At 39.1% G+C, this 17,670-nt stretch overlaps 1 protein-coding gene across 2 annotated transcripts in view; it reads right to left on the bottom strand.

The window, feature by feature from the left end:
- Positions 1 to 273: 273 nt before the first annotated feature.
- LOC137340606 (carbohydrate sulfotransferase 12-like) overlaps positions 274 to 17,670 on the bottom strand; it is a 36,972-nt gene continuing 19,575 nt past the window's right edge. The window contains exons 2-3 of one of the 2 annotated variants that reach the window (XM_068003165.1): positions 7,556 to 7,652; positions 274 to 7,155 (exon numbers count right to left, since the gene is read on the bottom strand). In XM_068003165.1, coding sequence (XP_067859266.1) covers positions 5,777 to 7,081 — 1,305 coding nt within the window. In that variant the 5' untranslated portion in view covers positions 7,082 to 7,155; positions 7,556 to 7,652 and the 3' untranslated portion in view covers positions 274 to 5,776. The remainder of the gene's footprint in view (positions 7,156 to 7,555; positions 7,653 to 17,670) is intronic. The other variant, XM_068003166.1, reaches the window with a different exon arrangement.

Here is a 17,670-nt window from a genome sequence, read left to right as displayed (position 1 = left end):
TGCAATTTGCTGTAATGGTCAGAATAGGCTCAGGGTATATTTAGATCTTTGTGGAATAGGGTGGGTGGATGTATGTGTAATATCCTTAGAGTTCGCTGTGTTCACTATCAAATAAGGTTAAACAATCAGTAGATAACTGATATCCTTGATCGGTGATGGATTGCAGATACAATTGCTTTTGGGTGAATAAACAGGGATTTTTTTTTAAAGAACATTAGTGATCATGTCAGATAATCTGATTTTATACAGTACAATTTGCAACAGAAACAAAAGTTCTAAATGTCCAGTTATATTTAATGTTGTATTTTTACCATGTTCACATCCTGCACCTTAGCAGGATGCAGCTGACGTTATCCATCACACAGAAGCCAATTTTACATAATTAAGCCTGAGGAGTTTTATTGCACAATTTACTACAAAAAAAACAGAAAAGCAAATTTTCAAAAACTTAAACTTCTCCTATACACAGCTAAGAAAAGCAAACATTCTTCACTTTTTGCCAGCTTTTATAGAAATGCAAAACCCTCAAAATAAAAAGACTGCTTTCAGCAGTTTTGGTATCTTTTGAGTAAAAGCCGAAGGAAGTCAGTCAATCCCTCATCTAATCTACTCATCTAGAAAATTTATAAATACCAGTTTAAAAAACCAGACTAACATAATGCATTCCCCCTTTGTTCCAAAAGCTCCATTATAGCTGTTGCCCAGTCCATTTGTGGCCACTCACCTGGATGTCACCACTTTACTTTGGAGATCGGAACTGAATAAATAATGTACGGTATATGTTTTAAGGAGCACAATGAAGTGAAGTCCCAAAATAACATACAATTTTATGACATGAGCATTAACATTTTGGTGCTTCAAATACATTTCTATAAAGTTCAATTTGCAGAAATGTCTAAGACTATTCCCTTCTTTGTATGTTCTTAAACAGGAGATCTGATGGAACTTCTCATCATACTAAGAAAAGTAGCATGCACTGACCTGGCAGCAGAAGTGTGCCTTCTAAGGCCAAAGTGCACAAATTCTCAGACATTTTATATATTAAAAATAAAATTCGCATCTGGTCTCTGAACCAATTACAAAATATTTATCCCAACTTTCACTTATATCAGTTCATATCAACACTTCCAACAAGTGTGTGAAGTCAAAGTAAGACTATATTAATGTGCAACATAACTGTGAACTCAGATTTCTAGTCTTGTGTATGGTAGTATGGGATGCCATTAGCACAATAATAATTAAAAGTGTTAAAAACCATTAATCACAATGCTATGAAATACCATTTATCTGGACATCTTTCTGAAAACATTCAATTTAACAAACCTTATTAAAAGTAATGTTGTTCTTTTTACCAGGAAGTAAATAACAATTTAAAGGACTTTACATATTCTGATACAGGAACATCCTTAATTATAGGCAGGTTAGAGCATTGATTAATAGACAGAAGTAGACATTGCTTATTATTTTGTAGTTGTTTTAAACAATCCTCGACAAAACACCTATAAACCTTCCGAAGCTGGCTGCAAAGCTTTCTCACATTTCTTGTTTTTAAATGGTAGTGAGTATTACCACACTGCAGTAAAGATTAAAAATTAGACAAAGTGACCCGATTGCATAATGTTTTAGATTACATGCGTTTTATCACTAACCACCTGAATAACTTCAAACCCTGTTAAAATAGGGCTGTAAAAATCTTAAATAGATATTCTATTAAAATCTAGCAAACTCAAATTCCTACCTCTCTAAAACAAAGTATTCATAAAAAGTTGTGGAAATGATTCAAAATAGGCAGAAAGCCCAAGAAGAAAAGGTCACACAAGCAGGCTTATAAATATGATCTTGTCATGCCGAATTTTATTCAAAGTTTTGTTTGGGAAAGGTTGAAGGTAAAGACAAGTTACTGAGGCGAGGAGAGAGGAGAAAGGGAAGAAACAGAGAGGAAAGAGTATAAATACAAAATGTTTATGTTTGCTGCACTCACACATCTCCTGGGCAAAGGTATGGAACAACTTGCCCACCTGCCTTCTTGATTGGAGATTAGTGCACAGCAGTTGGTAATATAGGTAAGGTGGTGAACATGTCAAGAACATGCAATGGCATAACCGACAATTGTTAGCACAGAAACAACCGCTGTATATGCAGCATATTTAATTATTATGTCGAGCCCATTTAACTAATTTATTTTTTAAGAGCAAAATGGGTTTGGAGGAGACTTTTTCATAAGATCACTTTCTCTATTGCCAACTTATTGGGATCAGTAGTCAATAGAGCAGACGTATTTTGAATTTAAGGAACATATTAAGAAAAATATTGATTGCAGTTTTGAAACAATAGATATAAAAGGGAGGGTGGCAGTGGGGGTTTCTTTCTGTACAAAACACCCCTCTTTTTAAAAAAAACAGTAATCTGGAGATATCCTAATGTTAACACCATATATTCAATCTCAAGTGGACCACAATTTTAGATCTCCCTTCCCAGCCTAGCCAAAATTATGCAGCAGACTGCATACTGTGTTAGAAGCAGGGTTCAGTCTTGCTTCAAACTCTAAAATTCCCGGAATCTTACAACACCAGGTTATGGTCCAACAATTTTATTTTAAAATCGATTTTAAAATAGAATTGTTGGACTATAACCTGGTGTTGTAAGATTCCTTACATTTGTCCACCCCAGTCCATCACCGGCATCTCCACATCATGTCTAAAATTCCCATCATCACAGAATGATACAGCACAGAAGGCAGCCATTCGGACCATCGTGCCTCTGCCATATGGAGTTTTAGGCCAATATGTTGTAAATTTAAAATGGCTTTCAGTTAGTTATGTTCTGAAAATGTTTTTTATGTCTTTGTGGTAAGAAAGGTAATATGGAGGCACTCATATTTCTATAGGGGGCCATTTGACCTCAACAGATTCCCCATGTGATGTTGCTTGCTGCATCCATGAGTCAATTACATCAGAATTCCCTTGTTTCTTTGAAATGTTAAACATATGCAGACTTTGATTGCATAGTAAGCTTCTTCTCAGTTCAACATTATGACATTATTGATCCTTTAAAGAATAATGGGTAGTTTATTTGTGGATTCCAATCAGACAGAATGGCTTTTTTTTTGCTGACTGGTGTCAAAGAGTACAAATTTATAGACCAATTTATTATCTGAGCGGACCCCTGGGGGACAGGCGATCATCTCAAAAGGAAGGCGATTTTTATCACAAGTTTAACACCCGTGACATGAAAGGCTTCTTTTGGCATAAAGGCACTGCATTACTAGTCATCCTTACCTCAGTGCTCAAGTTCAGAATCCAGCTTTCACTTCTATTTTAATTTCTGTACTTGACAATTGGACTCAGAGGGCAGGGCCATCACCTCACCAGTGTACAAACATAACAAAAAGTCTAAATAACCTGCTCCGCCCCACTTCCGAAAGTCTTGCAGATCATCAGACTGTGTGAGAATTGCACTCTGGAGAAGACATTCAAATCCTTGTGCACTGATTCAATCTGTTGTTTATAGGTATGTGTAATATATCTTGCTGTATTTTTCAACTTGTGTGTAAATATCTCACTTGTAAATAGATTAGGCTATTAGTTTTAATCATATATTCTGATAATGTGGGAGTGAATGGTGAGCAACCTGCGTGGGTCTCCAGTGCTTGAAGTATAAGCTTGGCTCAGTGTTAGCCTTCTCGCTTCTGAGTCAGCAGGTTATGGGCTCATACCCCACCCAGGATTTGAACATATAATCTAAACTGAGATTTGAGTGCAGTACTGAGGGAATGCAACATTGCCAGAGGTAATGTCCTTTGGATTAGACATTTATCTGTTTGGGTGCACATAAAAGATCCTATAGCACTTTTTCCAAAGAAAGTACTCTTCCTGGTGTCTTGGCCAAGATTCATCCCACAACCAATACCACTAAAAGCAGATTAACTAGTCATTCACCTGTTTGTGAGACATTGCAGTGTGTGTTTGCCTACAAAACAGTGACTACACTTTGTTGACTTTGAGGTGCTTTGGGATGTAAGTCCTTAATACAGTCAAACAAAATTGAAAATTGTTAGTACTGTAACACACTGTCCAATACACAACACACATACGAAGTTTCAGATCATAGGAGATGCAGGTTTGCTTGTAGAAACTGCTTTTTGCAGTGAACCCTAATAAGAAGTGTTGCAGATAATCTGAATTTTAATGTGTGCATCCTGGAAGAGCTCCACTGATTTAATGGCAGCTAATGCTTCAAAGCTAGCAAAAACTTTTCCACAGATGGACATTTCTAATTTTCTCCAGTCTGTTCCAAAGGGCCAGTCAGACCCCATTAAAATCAAAGTGGTCATAATGTAGGTAAAAGGAGTGGAACAGAGATCCAAAATATCAGATTTCCATAAAGTTAAAATTATCCTTGTTTCAGACATATCCTAAAAAAGTAGCAGGATTTTTTTTGAAAAAGGAAAGTGGATTACTTAGTACAGAAAATACTCCACTAGCTTTTCCTTCTTGTAAAACTAAGTGTGCAAAAATCCCCTAAATTGATAAACAAGATACTTCTGTAATTCTCAAAACAAAATCTATTGCTTTATCCCATAAATGTATAAAATATATATTTGTATAATATTTACCATTAGTCAATATTTTGACACATTTCTATGTGGCTTTATTGACAGGGTCAGTAGCTCAACTTACTATCTGAAATTTGACACTTCCTGAATTATGTGCAAAACACATTTGCTGCAGTGGGGTAATACAAGGCACACAACTTTGCATTCTGACATTTTTCCAAGCAAAATGACTACAAACGGCATTGGTTGTAGCCCTTATGTTTAGTAGAAATAAAATGAAATTAAAGTTATAATTTGCCTGTAGTAATAGTAGGGTTACGATATAATTAACCCAATATTGCACTCTAGCATGTGTTCAGAGGGATATTTTTATTCAAGTAAGAAATCTTCATAATTGACTCAACTTTCTCACGAGAGATGACTTTGAAGTTGCTATACCAGATTGCATTATGGAAATCATAAGATGTGTGCAATATTAGGCTATTTTTATAAAAAATGAGAAACCTAGGTGAAGGGCCAAGACCTATTGTGCAGGACACCATCAAGATTGAAAAGAGTACGAAGGAAAGAGCAAGGTAAGTCAAATGAATGGGTGATCCCAAGCCTGGATTTTTAAAGCCTGTATAAAGTAGAAGGAAATTATACTTAAAATTGGTATCACAGCAGTTATCAGGTATTGATGAAGCCAAGCCCTTTCTCCCAGTATCAACCCTGATACTGATTCAAACAACCTAATACTATACAGTTCTTGTTTTGACTTCAAGGAAAACAAGTAAGTAAAATTGCTTCAGATTTTTCACTGATTGCTATGGAGTTCTTATCAACATTCAATAGCCCAAAATATCATAATTATATCACAGTAAGGAACATCTTATTGTTAAAATACCAGTGACTGTATTCCACTGCCTAGTAGTTTAGCATATATGGAATATAAAATTCAGAGACTGGATTATCAGACTGATTTCTAGCTGGTTATCAAGTCTATCCATTGACAAGGCCACCTGCTCTAACTCCTTTACTGGCCAATATAAAAATATTATTTTTGCGGTTTGAGATTATTACATGGGGTGAGGGAAAGAATTTTACATATTGATGATGTAATCAATATATTGTGACATCTTCACTGTACTTCCAACTTGTTTTTGGCAAGATGAGGTCTATCAAGGAGTTGCATATGAGGCATTAACTGCATACTCATTTTCTTTAAGGCTTTTAGTGAGATCAGTCAAATAATAAATTTGTCGGTTTGGGATAACCAAAGACAACGAAATCAGGCTTGTAAAGTTCATACAGCTTTCTCCTCCAAGCCACCGGAATTCTTGCAAACCAGTCCTCTTCCCAGCTGGTAACTGTTCGGTTCCGCAAACTGGGTGGAAACTGAACAAGCTTTTCCACGTTCAGCAATTTAAGTAAGTAACTGGCATCCTCATCCAAACTTTCTAGTTTTCCAATAAAGTCATAATTTATTTGACATGGGTGACACAGCCTATATACCTGTCGCCAGTGTTCATTAAAAGGCATATCCTTCTCAGTCCGAGGGTCCAACAAATACTGAATGAAGTTAATAAAGGTGGGCTTGATTCCTGCAGAGAATGCCTCACTGACAGATGGTGGCGGCTTAGAGTAATTAGCATACAGTTGGAGCATTGGGATTGCAAAGCGCTTGTAAAAATCTTCATTCTGAATCACAAACTTGCTGCGAAATGCAGAAATTAGTCTTACAAAAGGATCACGTACAAAGAGAAATTTGGTGTATTTTTTCAGTTTGATCTTCATGAGGTGTTTTGAGAATTTTCCATAGCGCTTCCAGAACTTGTTGAAGGTGAGATGGCTGCTGGAGTTATGCACAAGATCCCTGGGGATCTCAAGCGGATCACGATATGGAGTGCCTTGCTTTAAAAGACTTTCGCTCAATAGAATCATGATCCGTTTCCAATTAGTGCAGGCCACTTTGGGAACATAGCAGTAAATAATCCCATGCCGGTCATCCACAATTAGATGGTCCAATTCTTTATTTGGAATATCTTCAAAATTCCTATTTTTCCCTGAGAACATGAAACTGGAGTCTGCACAAATATCTTTAATTGTTTGTTTCCTTTCATTCTGTATCCTTTCTAACGCAGTTTTAGTTTTTGCAGAATTGATTCCCAAGTCAAAGCCTTGGAGCTGCTCCTCAAGACTGGATGGAGATATTGCATTGAAGGTTTGCTCCATCTCACGGGAACCTCTTTCTTGGTATCCCTTTGTATTTTCTACATATGTTAATTCAAGATCATCCTGAATAATATCAACTTTGGAACTGGGCATTTTTTCTTCTATTGCCTTTTTGGAATTTGGATGGTCATGATTTTGGTTTGTCATGGTAGGAAGATGTGTGGCCTGAATTCTTGTGATAGCAGTGTGCAAGTAGAAATGGGGTGTTCCAACATCATCCCAATAAAATATGATCAGTAGAATCATGAAAACAGAGACCATGATGCCGCAGATCTGGAAGATCCGAGATTTACTCATTTTGAGTAAGTGCATACTTGCCCCTGCCTCTGTCACCAGGCCTCTGCTGGATGTTCATCTATAAAGAATCATCTCGAAACAAGTGGACTCTGAAACAAAACAGCAGAAAGATTTCAGAATAATTCATAATCAGTTTAACATTAATCTGTTTATTGTGAGAATGCTAGTTGCATTATTTAACCAAGGTATTTTCTATACAGTCTAATCTAATTATAAACAAACTTAGTGTTTTGATGCCAGCTGATACACAATTAAAATCAGGAGAGGTACTTAAACTTTGATGTGATGAACTTCAATAACTGTTTTGCTGGTCCACAAAAGGTTGACAGTGTACTTCTATGTTATCCTAATTTATATTCAACATACAACTTTCTAAGAAGACAGTTCTAAGAAAAATTAATATTTTATCGAACATTAAAAATATTAAAGAGGCAAAGCAGGTAGCAGTATATGGAAAGAACGGGTACAGCATTATAATGGTTATCTTACTGGACTAGAAATCCAGAGGCCTGGACTAATAATGCAGAGAACGCGAGATCAAATCCCACCATGGCAGTTTGAGAATCTGAATTCAGTTTTAAAAAATCTGTAGATTAAAAAAAAGCTGGTATCAGTAAAAGTGACCATGAAATTGTTGTAAAAATCCAACAAGTTTACTAATGTACTTTAGGGAATGAAACCTGTCATCCTTACCCAGTCTGACCTATATGTGACTCCAGTCCCACACAGTGTTTGATTCTTAACTGCCCTCTGAAGTAGCCTAGCAAGCCACTCAGTTGTATTAAAGAATTCTCTTCAAGAAAGCGACTCCCTGCCACCTTCTCAAGGGCAATAAACGCCCACATCCCGAGAATGAATAATAGTATATAGAAAGATTTAATTCAGTAAAGTCATTAAAAGAATTATTGACACCTGGAGATTATAAGGCAGTAGTATATAAATGTTGCCTGAAACCTTTCCTTTACAATCTTGTAATCTCTCCAGGCTATTTTTCCAATCGTGATGTTGTTCACAGTAAGCCAGATGACACACTGTAATGCACAATACATCATTCTGTTGCTTAAATGATGCTGTGTCCCTTTAAGACTATAAAGTCTAATTGCTGCTAAGCAAACACTGGGTGTGGTTAAAGTTTAATTGCTCAAGCTTCAGGCCACCCTGCTTGATTGTGGTTGGTAAGCTCATTCAGAGCTTACAGTCATACTGGCTCATGTGGTGAATGAATAGCTTTGTTTCTTTATTTTTTAAAAAATCAATGATCCAGAAATTTGAATATGACCCATGAAGTGTGACAGACAGGAAATGCACAATATACATACTTTTTCTATATTATAGATACAAGTAGATGCTTTTTTTCAAGTTTCAGTGTTTATTTTAGTCATTTTTCTGTGCTTCCCATTATGATTTAGTTAAGAAATGTAGAATGGGAGCAAAATTGGGTGGAATTGACTATTTCTGAAGATTAGTTCTCTACATAATAAAAATGACTACAGTTCAAAAGCATTTAATTGGCTGTGAAGTGTTGTGGCATTTCTGGAGGCTATCTGAGGTGTTATATGAATGCAAGTTCTTTCTTTTGACAAAGTCTCCACTTGAATCGAGGGCACACACAGAAGGGAGAAATTAGTTTCATGCTGTGCAGAACAGTGGGGGGAAAAAAGACTTGGATCTGAATCTCCCACTAGTTGTTTTGAGATTTGGGATTTTTGCAAGGAGTAGCTCTGATAGTAGATATTGACATGCAGCAAGCTATACATTTTTGAATGATGAATTACTGAAACATAATGTAAGTCAATGAAGTGATAAACCTAAGTATGCAAAATAATTAACATGGAATTAACTAACTGCCAAATGGTCTGGAATTCACTCCCTAAACCCCACCACCCTCTCCTCCTTGAAGACCCTTTTTGAAATCCACCTCTTTGACTAAGATTTTAGTCATCCCTCCTAATGTTTCATTCTTTGGCTTAGTATTTTGTCTGATTACACTTCTGTGAAGCATCTTGGAACACTTTTCTATGCTAAAGGCTCTATATAAATGCACGTCGCCATCATCGTCATTCAAATCCCACGACAGACTTGAGCACAAAATGTAGGGCTAACACAGCGCAGTACTCAGAGGTTCTGCATTTTTGGAGGTGCCATGTTTCAGATGAGCCGTTAAACTGTTCAAGTGAATGTCAAGATCCCATGGCACTTTTTCAATGGTAAACAATTTTACAACACCAAGTTATAGTCCAGCAATTTTATTTTAAATTCACAAGCTTTCGGAGGCTTCCTCCTTCGTCAGGTGAACGATGTGAAAATGAAATCCTCGAAATGAAATCGCATTTATAACACCTCCGAAAGCTTGTGAATTTAAAATAAAATTGCTGGACTATAACTTGGTGTTGTAAAATTGTTTACAATTGTCAACCCCAGTCCATCACCGGTATCTCCACACTTTTTCAATGAGCAGCGAGTTCTCCCGGTGTCCAAGCTAACATTCATCGCTCAATGGTCATGCATCTCATTGCTGTTTGTGGGACCTTGCTGTGCCAAGTTAGTTACATGTTAATTATAGCCTACATAGCAATAGTGATAACTCTTCAAAAGTAATTAATTAGCAGTGAAGCACTTTGGGATTTCTGGAGGACATGAAAGGTGCTATATAAATGCAAGTCTTTCTTACATGAATGCCCAGAGATCTGCTCCCAACTGGTAATTTTTTTTCCTGAGAATGCAGGCAGAAAGCAGAAAGTGATGGGGAGAGAGGTAGGAGTGGAGATGTGAGATGTGGTGGAGGTGGAAGCAAATGACCTTGGTGAGAGATCAGATATGGGGAGGAGGCAGAGTTTGGCTATGCCAGAAGTGGGAGCCTGGGAGAAAGATGGAGTCCGGGAGGCTGGAGGTGCATGTGTGTTTTTGGGAACCAGTTTTTCCGATATTGAGGGTAAGGAAATGTCTTAACATTATGCATTTGACGGGGCAGGTGGCAAGGAGAGTTGGGTATCATCAGCATACATGTGAAAGCTAACTTCTTGCTTCTAGATTTCTGTTAAGAGGAAAGGGGCCATGGGTAGAACCCTGGGGAACATCAGGGGTGACTATGTGGGTATAAGAGGAGAAACCATTTGAAGTGATGCAATGTCTGTGGTGTAACAGGTAGGAGTGGAACCAGGATCAACCAATGCCACTGCTGTGGACTGCAGAAGAGGATGGCCTGGTTAACAGTTTTGAAGGCAGCAGAAAGGTCAAGGAAGGGCAGTGAAATGGAGTCATTACATAGAATGTACAGCATAAAAGCAGGCCATTCAGCCCAACAGGTCCATGCTGGTGTTTATGCTCCACACGAACCTCCTCCCTCCCTACTTCATCTAACCCCATCAGCAATTTTTTTTATATTCATTCATGGGATGTGGGCATCATTGGCAAGGCCAGCATTTATTGCCCATCCCTAATTGCCCTCGTGAAGGTGGTGGTGAGTCACCTCCTTGAACCGCTGCAGTCCGTGTGGTGAAGGTACTCCCACAGTGCTGTTAGGTAGGGAGTTCCAGGATTTTGACCCAGCGACGATATATTTCCACGTTAGGATGGTGTGTGATTTGGAGGGGGACGTGCAGGTGGTGGTGTTCCCATGCATTTGCTGCCCTTGACCTTCTAGGTGGTAGAGGTCATGAGTTTGGGAGGTGCTGTCGAGGAAGCCTTGGCGAGTGTCTGCAGTGCATCTTGTAGATGGTACACACTGCATCCACGGTGCATCGGTGGTGGAGGGAGTGAGTGTTTAAGGTGGTGGATGGGGTGCCAATCAAGCGAGCTGCTTTGTCCTGGATGGTGTCGAGCTTCTTGAGTGTTGTTGGAGCTGCACTCATCCAGACAAGTGGAGAGTATTCCCTCACACTCCTGACTTGTGCCTTGTAGATGGTGGAAAGGCTTTGGGGAGAGTCAGAAGGCGAGTCACTCGCTGCAGAATACCCAGCCTTTGACCTGCTTCTGTAGCCACAATATTTATGTGGCTGATCCAGTTAAGTTTCTGGTCAATGGTGACCCCCAGGATGTTGATGGTGGGGGATTCGGCAATGGTATTGCCGTTGAATAACAAGGGGAGGTGGTTGGACTCTCTCTTGTTGGAGATGGTCATTGCCTGGCACTTGTCTGGCAAGAATGTTACTTGCCACTTATCAGCCCAAGCCTGAATGCTGTCCAGGTCTTGCTGCATGCGGGCACGGACTGCTTCATTAACTGAGGAGTTGTGAATGGAACTGAACACTGTGCAATCATCAGCAAACATCCCCATTTCTCACCTAATGATGGAGGTAAGGTCATTGATGAAGCATCTAAAGATGGTTGGGCCTGGGACACTGCCTGAGGAACTCCTGCAGTGATGTCCTGGGGCTGAAATGATTGACCTCCATCTTCCTTTGTGCTAGGTATGACTCCAGCCAATGGAGAGTTTTCCCCCTGATTCCCATTGACTTCAACTTTACTAGGGCTCCTTGATGCCACACTCAGTCAAATGCTGCCTTGATGTCAAGGGCAGTCACTCTCACCTCACCTCTGGAATTCAGCTCTTTTGTCCATGTTTAGACCAAGGCTGTATTGAGGTCTGGAGCTGAGTGATCCTTGCAGAACCCAAACTGAGCATTGGTGGGCAGGTCTTTGGTGAGTAAGTGCCGCTTGATAGCACTGTCGACGACACCTTCCACCACTTTATTAATGATTGAGAGTAGGCTGATGGGGCGGTAATTGGCCAGATTGGATTTGTCCTATTTTTGGTGGACAGGACAAACCTGGCAGTTTTCCACTTTGTCAGATAGATGCCAGTGTTATAGCTGTACTGGAACAGCTTGACTAGAGGCACGGCTAGATCTGAAGCACAAGTCTTCAGCACTTCTATTCCTTTCGCCCTCGTGTTTATCTAGCCTCCCCTTAAATGCATCGATGCTAGTCGCCTCATCTACTCCTTGTGATAGCGTTCCACATTCTAACCACTCTCTGAATAATGAAGTTTCTCCTGAATTCAATATTGGATTTATTAGTGGCTATCTTATACTTATGGCCTCTAATTCTGGTCTCTCCCGCAAGTGGAAACATCTTCTCTATGTCTACCCTATCAAACCGTTTCATAATTTTAAAGACCTCTATCAGGTCACCCCGCAATCTTCTCTTTTCTAGAGAAAAGAGCCCCAGCCTGCTCAATCTTTCTTGATAGGTATAAACTCTCAGTTATGTGTCACAGCCATGTAAGATATGATTGGTGACTTTGACCAGTGTGGTTTTGGTAGTGTGGGTTGGGTAGAAGCCTTTGAACAGGGAATGGTGAGATTTGGGAACATAGTTGTGAAGCAACATGCTTCAGGACTTTAGAAAGAAAGGGAAGATTAGAGATGGAGCTGAAAGTAGAGAGGCAATAGGTTTTTGAAAGATATAGGGATCAAGCAATAGGACAGGGATGAGGTACGTGCTATGTGATTGAGAAAGGGAAGTTGAGTGTAACAGTAACTGCAAGAGAGGCAGCAGGCTTCATGGAAGAGATTACTTTAGTGATGAATGGGGAGGGGATGGAGCAATGAACAAGACATTCTAGAGTAAAGGGAGGTTGGTGCCTGAAGCAGTGGAGTATATAAAAAGAAAGACTTGCATTTATATAGCGCCTTTCGTAACCTCAGGGTCCCAAAGCGCTGAAGTCACTGTTGTAACTTAAGAAATTAGGTTGCCAATTTCTGCACAGCAAGGTGCCACAAACAGCGATGTGAAAATGACCAGGTAATCAGTTTAGTGATTTTGAATGAGGGATAAATATTGAACAGAACACAGCGGAGTGCGAGCGAACGCAGCAGGCCGCAGGAGCGAGAGCGCGTGCACGGCAGTGAGACCTTTTTTTGTTAAGGGCAGCTGATGATGAGGATGTTGTAAGGAACAGGGATTAATATGACAAAGGAGATAAAGAAGTGATGAGTGTCTTGTCAGTGATTGGGAGCTCAGAGGTCTCAACAACAATGCGTTTATCGTAGTAAAACATCCCAAGGTGCTTCACAGGAGAGTTATCAAACAACATTTGACACTGAGCCACATAAGGAGATATTAGGGCAGATGACCAAAAGCTTGGTCAAGGAAGTAAGTTTTAAGGAGCGTCTTAAAGGAGGAGAGAGAGATAGAGAGGCGGAGAGGTTTAGGGACAGAATTCCAGAGCTTATGGCCTAGGCAGCTGAAGGTATGGCCGCCAGTGGTGGGGCGATTAAAATCGGGGATGCGCAAGAGGCAAGAATTGGAGGAGCGCAGAGATATCGGAGAGTTGTAGGGCTGGAGGAGGTTAGAGAGATAGGGAGGGGCGAAGGGAGTGACAGGGTGTGTGTGGCAGCATTAACATGGAAGACGTGGTTGAGGGAAGTAAGGTAGGCAAATAAATCAGCTGTGGTGGGGCAGCGTGAGGTTTGGGAGAGGTTGAAATCCTTTAAGATGAGAGTCTCATTGTAGAGATTGAAGGTGTACAACATGGAAGCAAATTCAGCAAGGAATGCACCTGCAGAGGGAGTAGATGAGGATGATTTTGAAAAAGAGGTGAGAGTGGTGAAGGAGGATGTGTAATAATGGATATCCAGCATGCTGTACTGAAGAACTGATAATAGGCAGATTGATTCCTTCAAATCGACCTTCATACTCAATTGCTCAGGAGAGGCAGTTGTTGATTCCTAGAAGTCACATCTCCCTCTGTGTTTTGCGATTTTTTTTGAGGAAAGTTGTGTTAACAGGAACAAATGCTTGGGCTAATACCCCATCTGGTTGAGCATTCGAGCCAGAGTTTTCCACTTGTGCACTAACCATTCCACAATTTTCCGCCTATTAAAATGAATTAGCGGACAATTGCAGGCTGCTGAGTGCAGCAGTGGAAAACCCAGGCTAGTGTTCAGCTAATAAAAACACTGTCTTTAAATGCAGTGATAACATTTCAATTACTGTGTTTTTCTGAAACATGCTACAATAAATTAACAAATCAGACTAGCAATCCACTTTTGTAAGTACTGCCTTTTGTTATAAGATTTTTTTAAATTTCTTTTAAACTCACTTTCGTACTTTTGGTCCAGCTTTCTTTTCAGGTTCCTTTCTGTTATCTTTCTTTCATCTTAGTTTTATATACTCTTCTGTACCTTTCTCTGAACCTTGGGTTTTGCATTTACATCAGTCAAGATGAGATAAGAAAAATATTGATTAAGTACTGATCTTAATCCATGCCTTTATCACTTCGAGGCTCAAGTTTTCCAATGCCTTCCCTGCCTCAATTGTCCACAAACCACAACTCAGAATGCCTTGGCCTGCATCCTTTCCCACACTCCTATGTTCCCCCATCCTTGCCAAGCTCCGCTGACTCCCTGTGTCCCTGCAAATTGATTTAAGATGCCTGTCTTCAAATTTTTGCATGACCTCACCCCACCCTGTTTCAGCGATCTTCAGATCTTTGTCCCAACAGGCACCCTTCACTTCTCTTACACAAGACTACTCTTTGTTCTGTGCTCCCCTTGCTACACCATCGGTGGCCATTTTTTTTAAGCCATTGTGTCCTTGACCTCTTGAGACGGCCTTCCTAAATCTCTTTGCTTGGTCACCTCAATCCCTGGTTTACAAGCTTTCTAAAAACCATTCTTTATATCCAAGCTTTCAACAAGGCCTCTCCCAACTGCCCCGATCCCCCCCACCCATTTCTGTTCTGTCCTGCTTGGTGTCCACTTTTTTCCCTCCACCCTGTAAAGCGCTAAGACGTTTTTCATTACATGAGCAACACAAAATTATAAGTTGTTACAGCTGCAGCAGTCAGGAGAAACGTATAAAATACTGTTTTTCTGAAAATGCATGCCACGTAGTTCTCCCAGTATCTACATCGGACATCCTTGCTTAATGATGTAACCAAGGCTGAAAGAAACTATTATAGATGCCTCTATAGCTTAATGGGCATTATGTCACAAGATCAAAGGAACAATGTTTCACAAGGTGGCAGTTGCTGGCACTGAGGCAGAAAAAGCACAGGTTTTAATCCTGGCTAATGTTTAGTGATTGAAATTCAACATAACTGCATTTTGCTATTGTGAAGATACAGCAACAACTGCTTTCACTTTTTAAAAAAAAAACATATTTTGAATGTTACTATATTGTTAGAAAGGACCAAAATCAAGATAACATTTTGTAATTTTACTGTCACAAGATTGGCAAACAATTGCAGTTTAGCAGAATCCTGACATGCTTCATTAAAAGTATTATCTTCTAAATGAGCCAAGTTGGAATTTTTATAAATAAATGTTTTACAACAAAATCCTTCCAGCATGTAATGGCAATTGAATTCCAAGATAAATGGGCACTTGTAGCTGGAACAACTGCTGGAATTTATAAAGAAATCAGTTAAGGAATAGATTTTTTTGATAAACATTAACCTGAACTCATACGAGAAATTTATTAAGATCGTACTTTTACACTCATGCTCAATACTCAGTTTATACTGGACTTAAGCTTAAACAGCTAAACTTGCAGACTCTTGTCAGCAAGCACAGACACATTGCACTGCCAAACTCAGGAGGTGTTTTGTTAGCAACAGATGTGTCACTCTCAGTGAGTCAAATACTCCAAATCACATTTCTTCCACATAGTCACAATCTGAGTATGTGTCCAATGCAAAAAAGGAAGCTTTGGATATTGCATCACCCTGCAAGCATTGCTGCACCAAAATTATTTTTAAAATATCCACTTCACTTTTCTCCAAAGATGTTCTGCTTACTTTGTAATCTCACAGAAACAAATGTCGTGACTGATCTGCACATTTTCAAAGCTGCAACGTTTTAACTACATTACACAGGACAGGGCATTAAACAGGATCTTTGCCACATGGGGAGTTGAATCAGACACCATTGCCTCTTATAAGGGAAAAATGGATAAAGATTTAAAGCAGAGGAACTTACAGGGCTATTGGGAAACAACAGGGTAGCGGGATTCATTTTGGATTGCTCTAGCAAAAAGCCAGCACGGACACGATAGGCCGAATGGCATTCTATACTGTAAACTACTACGGTTCTATGGATCTCAAAGATAAGAGATATTCGTGTGCATTTAGAATTTGTTGTACGGCTTTCAAAACATTTTTTGTTAAATCGTGTAATCTGGTAAAAAAAACAATATTTTGTAAATTTCTAACCTTTGTTATAAAATTCAATTGGAAAAGACAACAATTTGAATTGAATATAGAGTTTCAAAAAAAACTATGTTTCTATAAAAATCAGTTAATCTTTTGGATGAATATTTTTAGGTTCTGTAATTTTGGACAATAGCAAAAATAAGATGCATGGAAATCACTGATTAGTTGGCAGCCACATGTGGCATTCTAGGATTCCAGGGTCTATTCATTCCCACAGCATAAATACATTTATAAATATATGTCACGAGGGAGCAATGAATAATGGTCATCTTTCACGAGTCAAAAGACCCAACTCTTGAATGCCAGTATTTGCTGTTCTTTGGCAAGATTTTCTTTTTATTCCAGGTACCTTTCAAACAATAAAAAATATTTGGAGGTAACTGGAGGAACAGTTATGATGTGGAATGGTTATAATGGTTTAGCATACACAAGTAGTTTAAAATCAGTCTCATTCGATATCTCAGCAGATGGTGCGAGCAGAAAGGTAGATTGACACTTCACTGCAATTCTTTCTTTAATCATATAGAATAATTACACTGTGAAAAATGAGCATGCTTCAGAACAGAAGTTACTGTACGGCCACTGCTAATTCTAAAAGTGCACAATGGCAACATTTAATTACAACTAATTACATCTGTACTGTAAATCATTTTAAACTCCTGCTCAATGAGTGGTACAGAACACTCTGAATAATAATAAATAAATTATGAAGTTTTCTTATTTATAATTAACAATGGTAATGTATTATCAACCAGTATAACAACATACCTTATCAGCGATAAGAAGTTCCAGATTCAAATTAGTAGAAAGTATGAGAGAAGGAAGAAATAAGCTGACCTAAGGCAATCCGGTTGCATGTCCCCTATCAGTTTACTCTAGTAATTCATCCACATTAGCATGAATGCTACATAAGGTGGGATCTGGTTTACTGCTGTCCAAATTAATAAGTTGTGCAGGTCACAGTGTCAAAAAGAAGCTCATGTAACAATGAAGCCAATGTCTCTCTGCTACTATAATTGGGTTATAAAGTTGTGAGGGACAGAATTGCACTCATAGTAGTAAACAGATGGAATGTATCATCCAGTAGAAGCAGATTGGGTTAGTAAGTTTAAGACAGCTGGATGGATATTTGAGAAGGGATTGAAAGGGGGTAAGAAAGATAGAGTGAATGACATTTTATGAACTCTGGAACTGGACTGATGGACAGTAATTATTTTTTTTAAAAGTCCTGTATGTTCCTATGGCAAATCAACTAAGTATTACATGTTGCATAGTTTTTCTTCTCTCTGCTGCCTGTGAGGATATTAATTGAAATAGATTTTGGGTTCGGTCAATCTCAGCCTAGTTCCCACTGAGCATAGGTCCGCAGGACTAAACTGCACACAGTTCAGCACAAACTGGCAATCTCACTCAGTGAACACATAAGGATAGCTGGTTTGGGAAGTGG

Source organism: Heptranchias perlo, chromosome 22, assembly GCF_035084215.1.
Source record: "Heptranchias perlo isolate sHepPer1 chromosome 22, sHepPer1.hap1, whole genome shotgun sequence".
NCBI classification, from domain to species: Eukaryota; Metazoa; Chordata; class Chondrichthyes; order Hexanchiformes; family Hexanchidae; genus Heptranchias; species Heptranchias perlo.
Note: the sequence above shows the minus strand (reverse complement) of the source record. Positions and strands in the feature narration are given on the sequence as shown.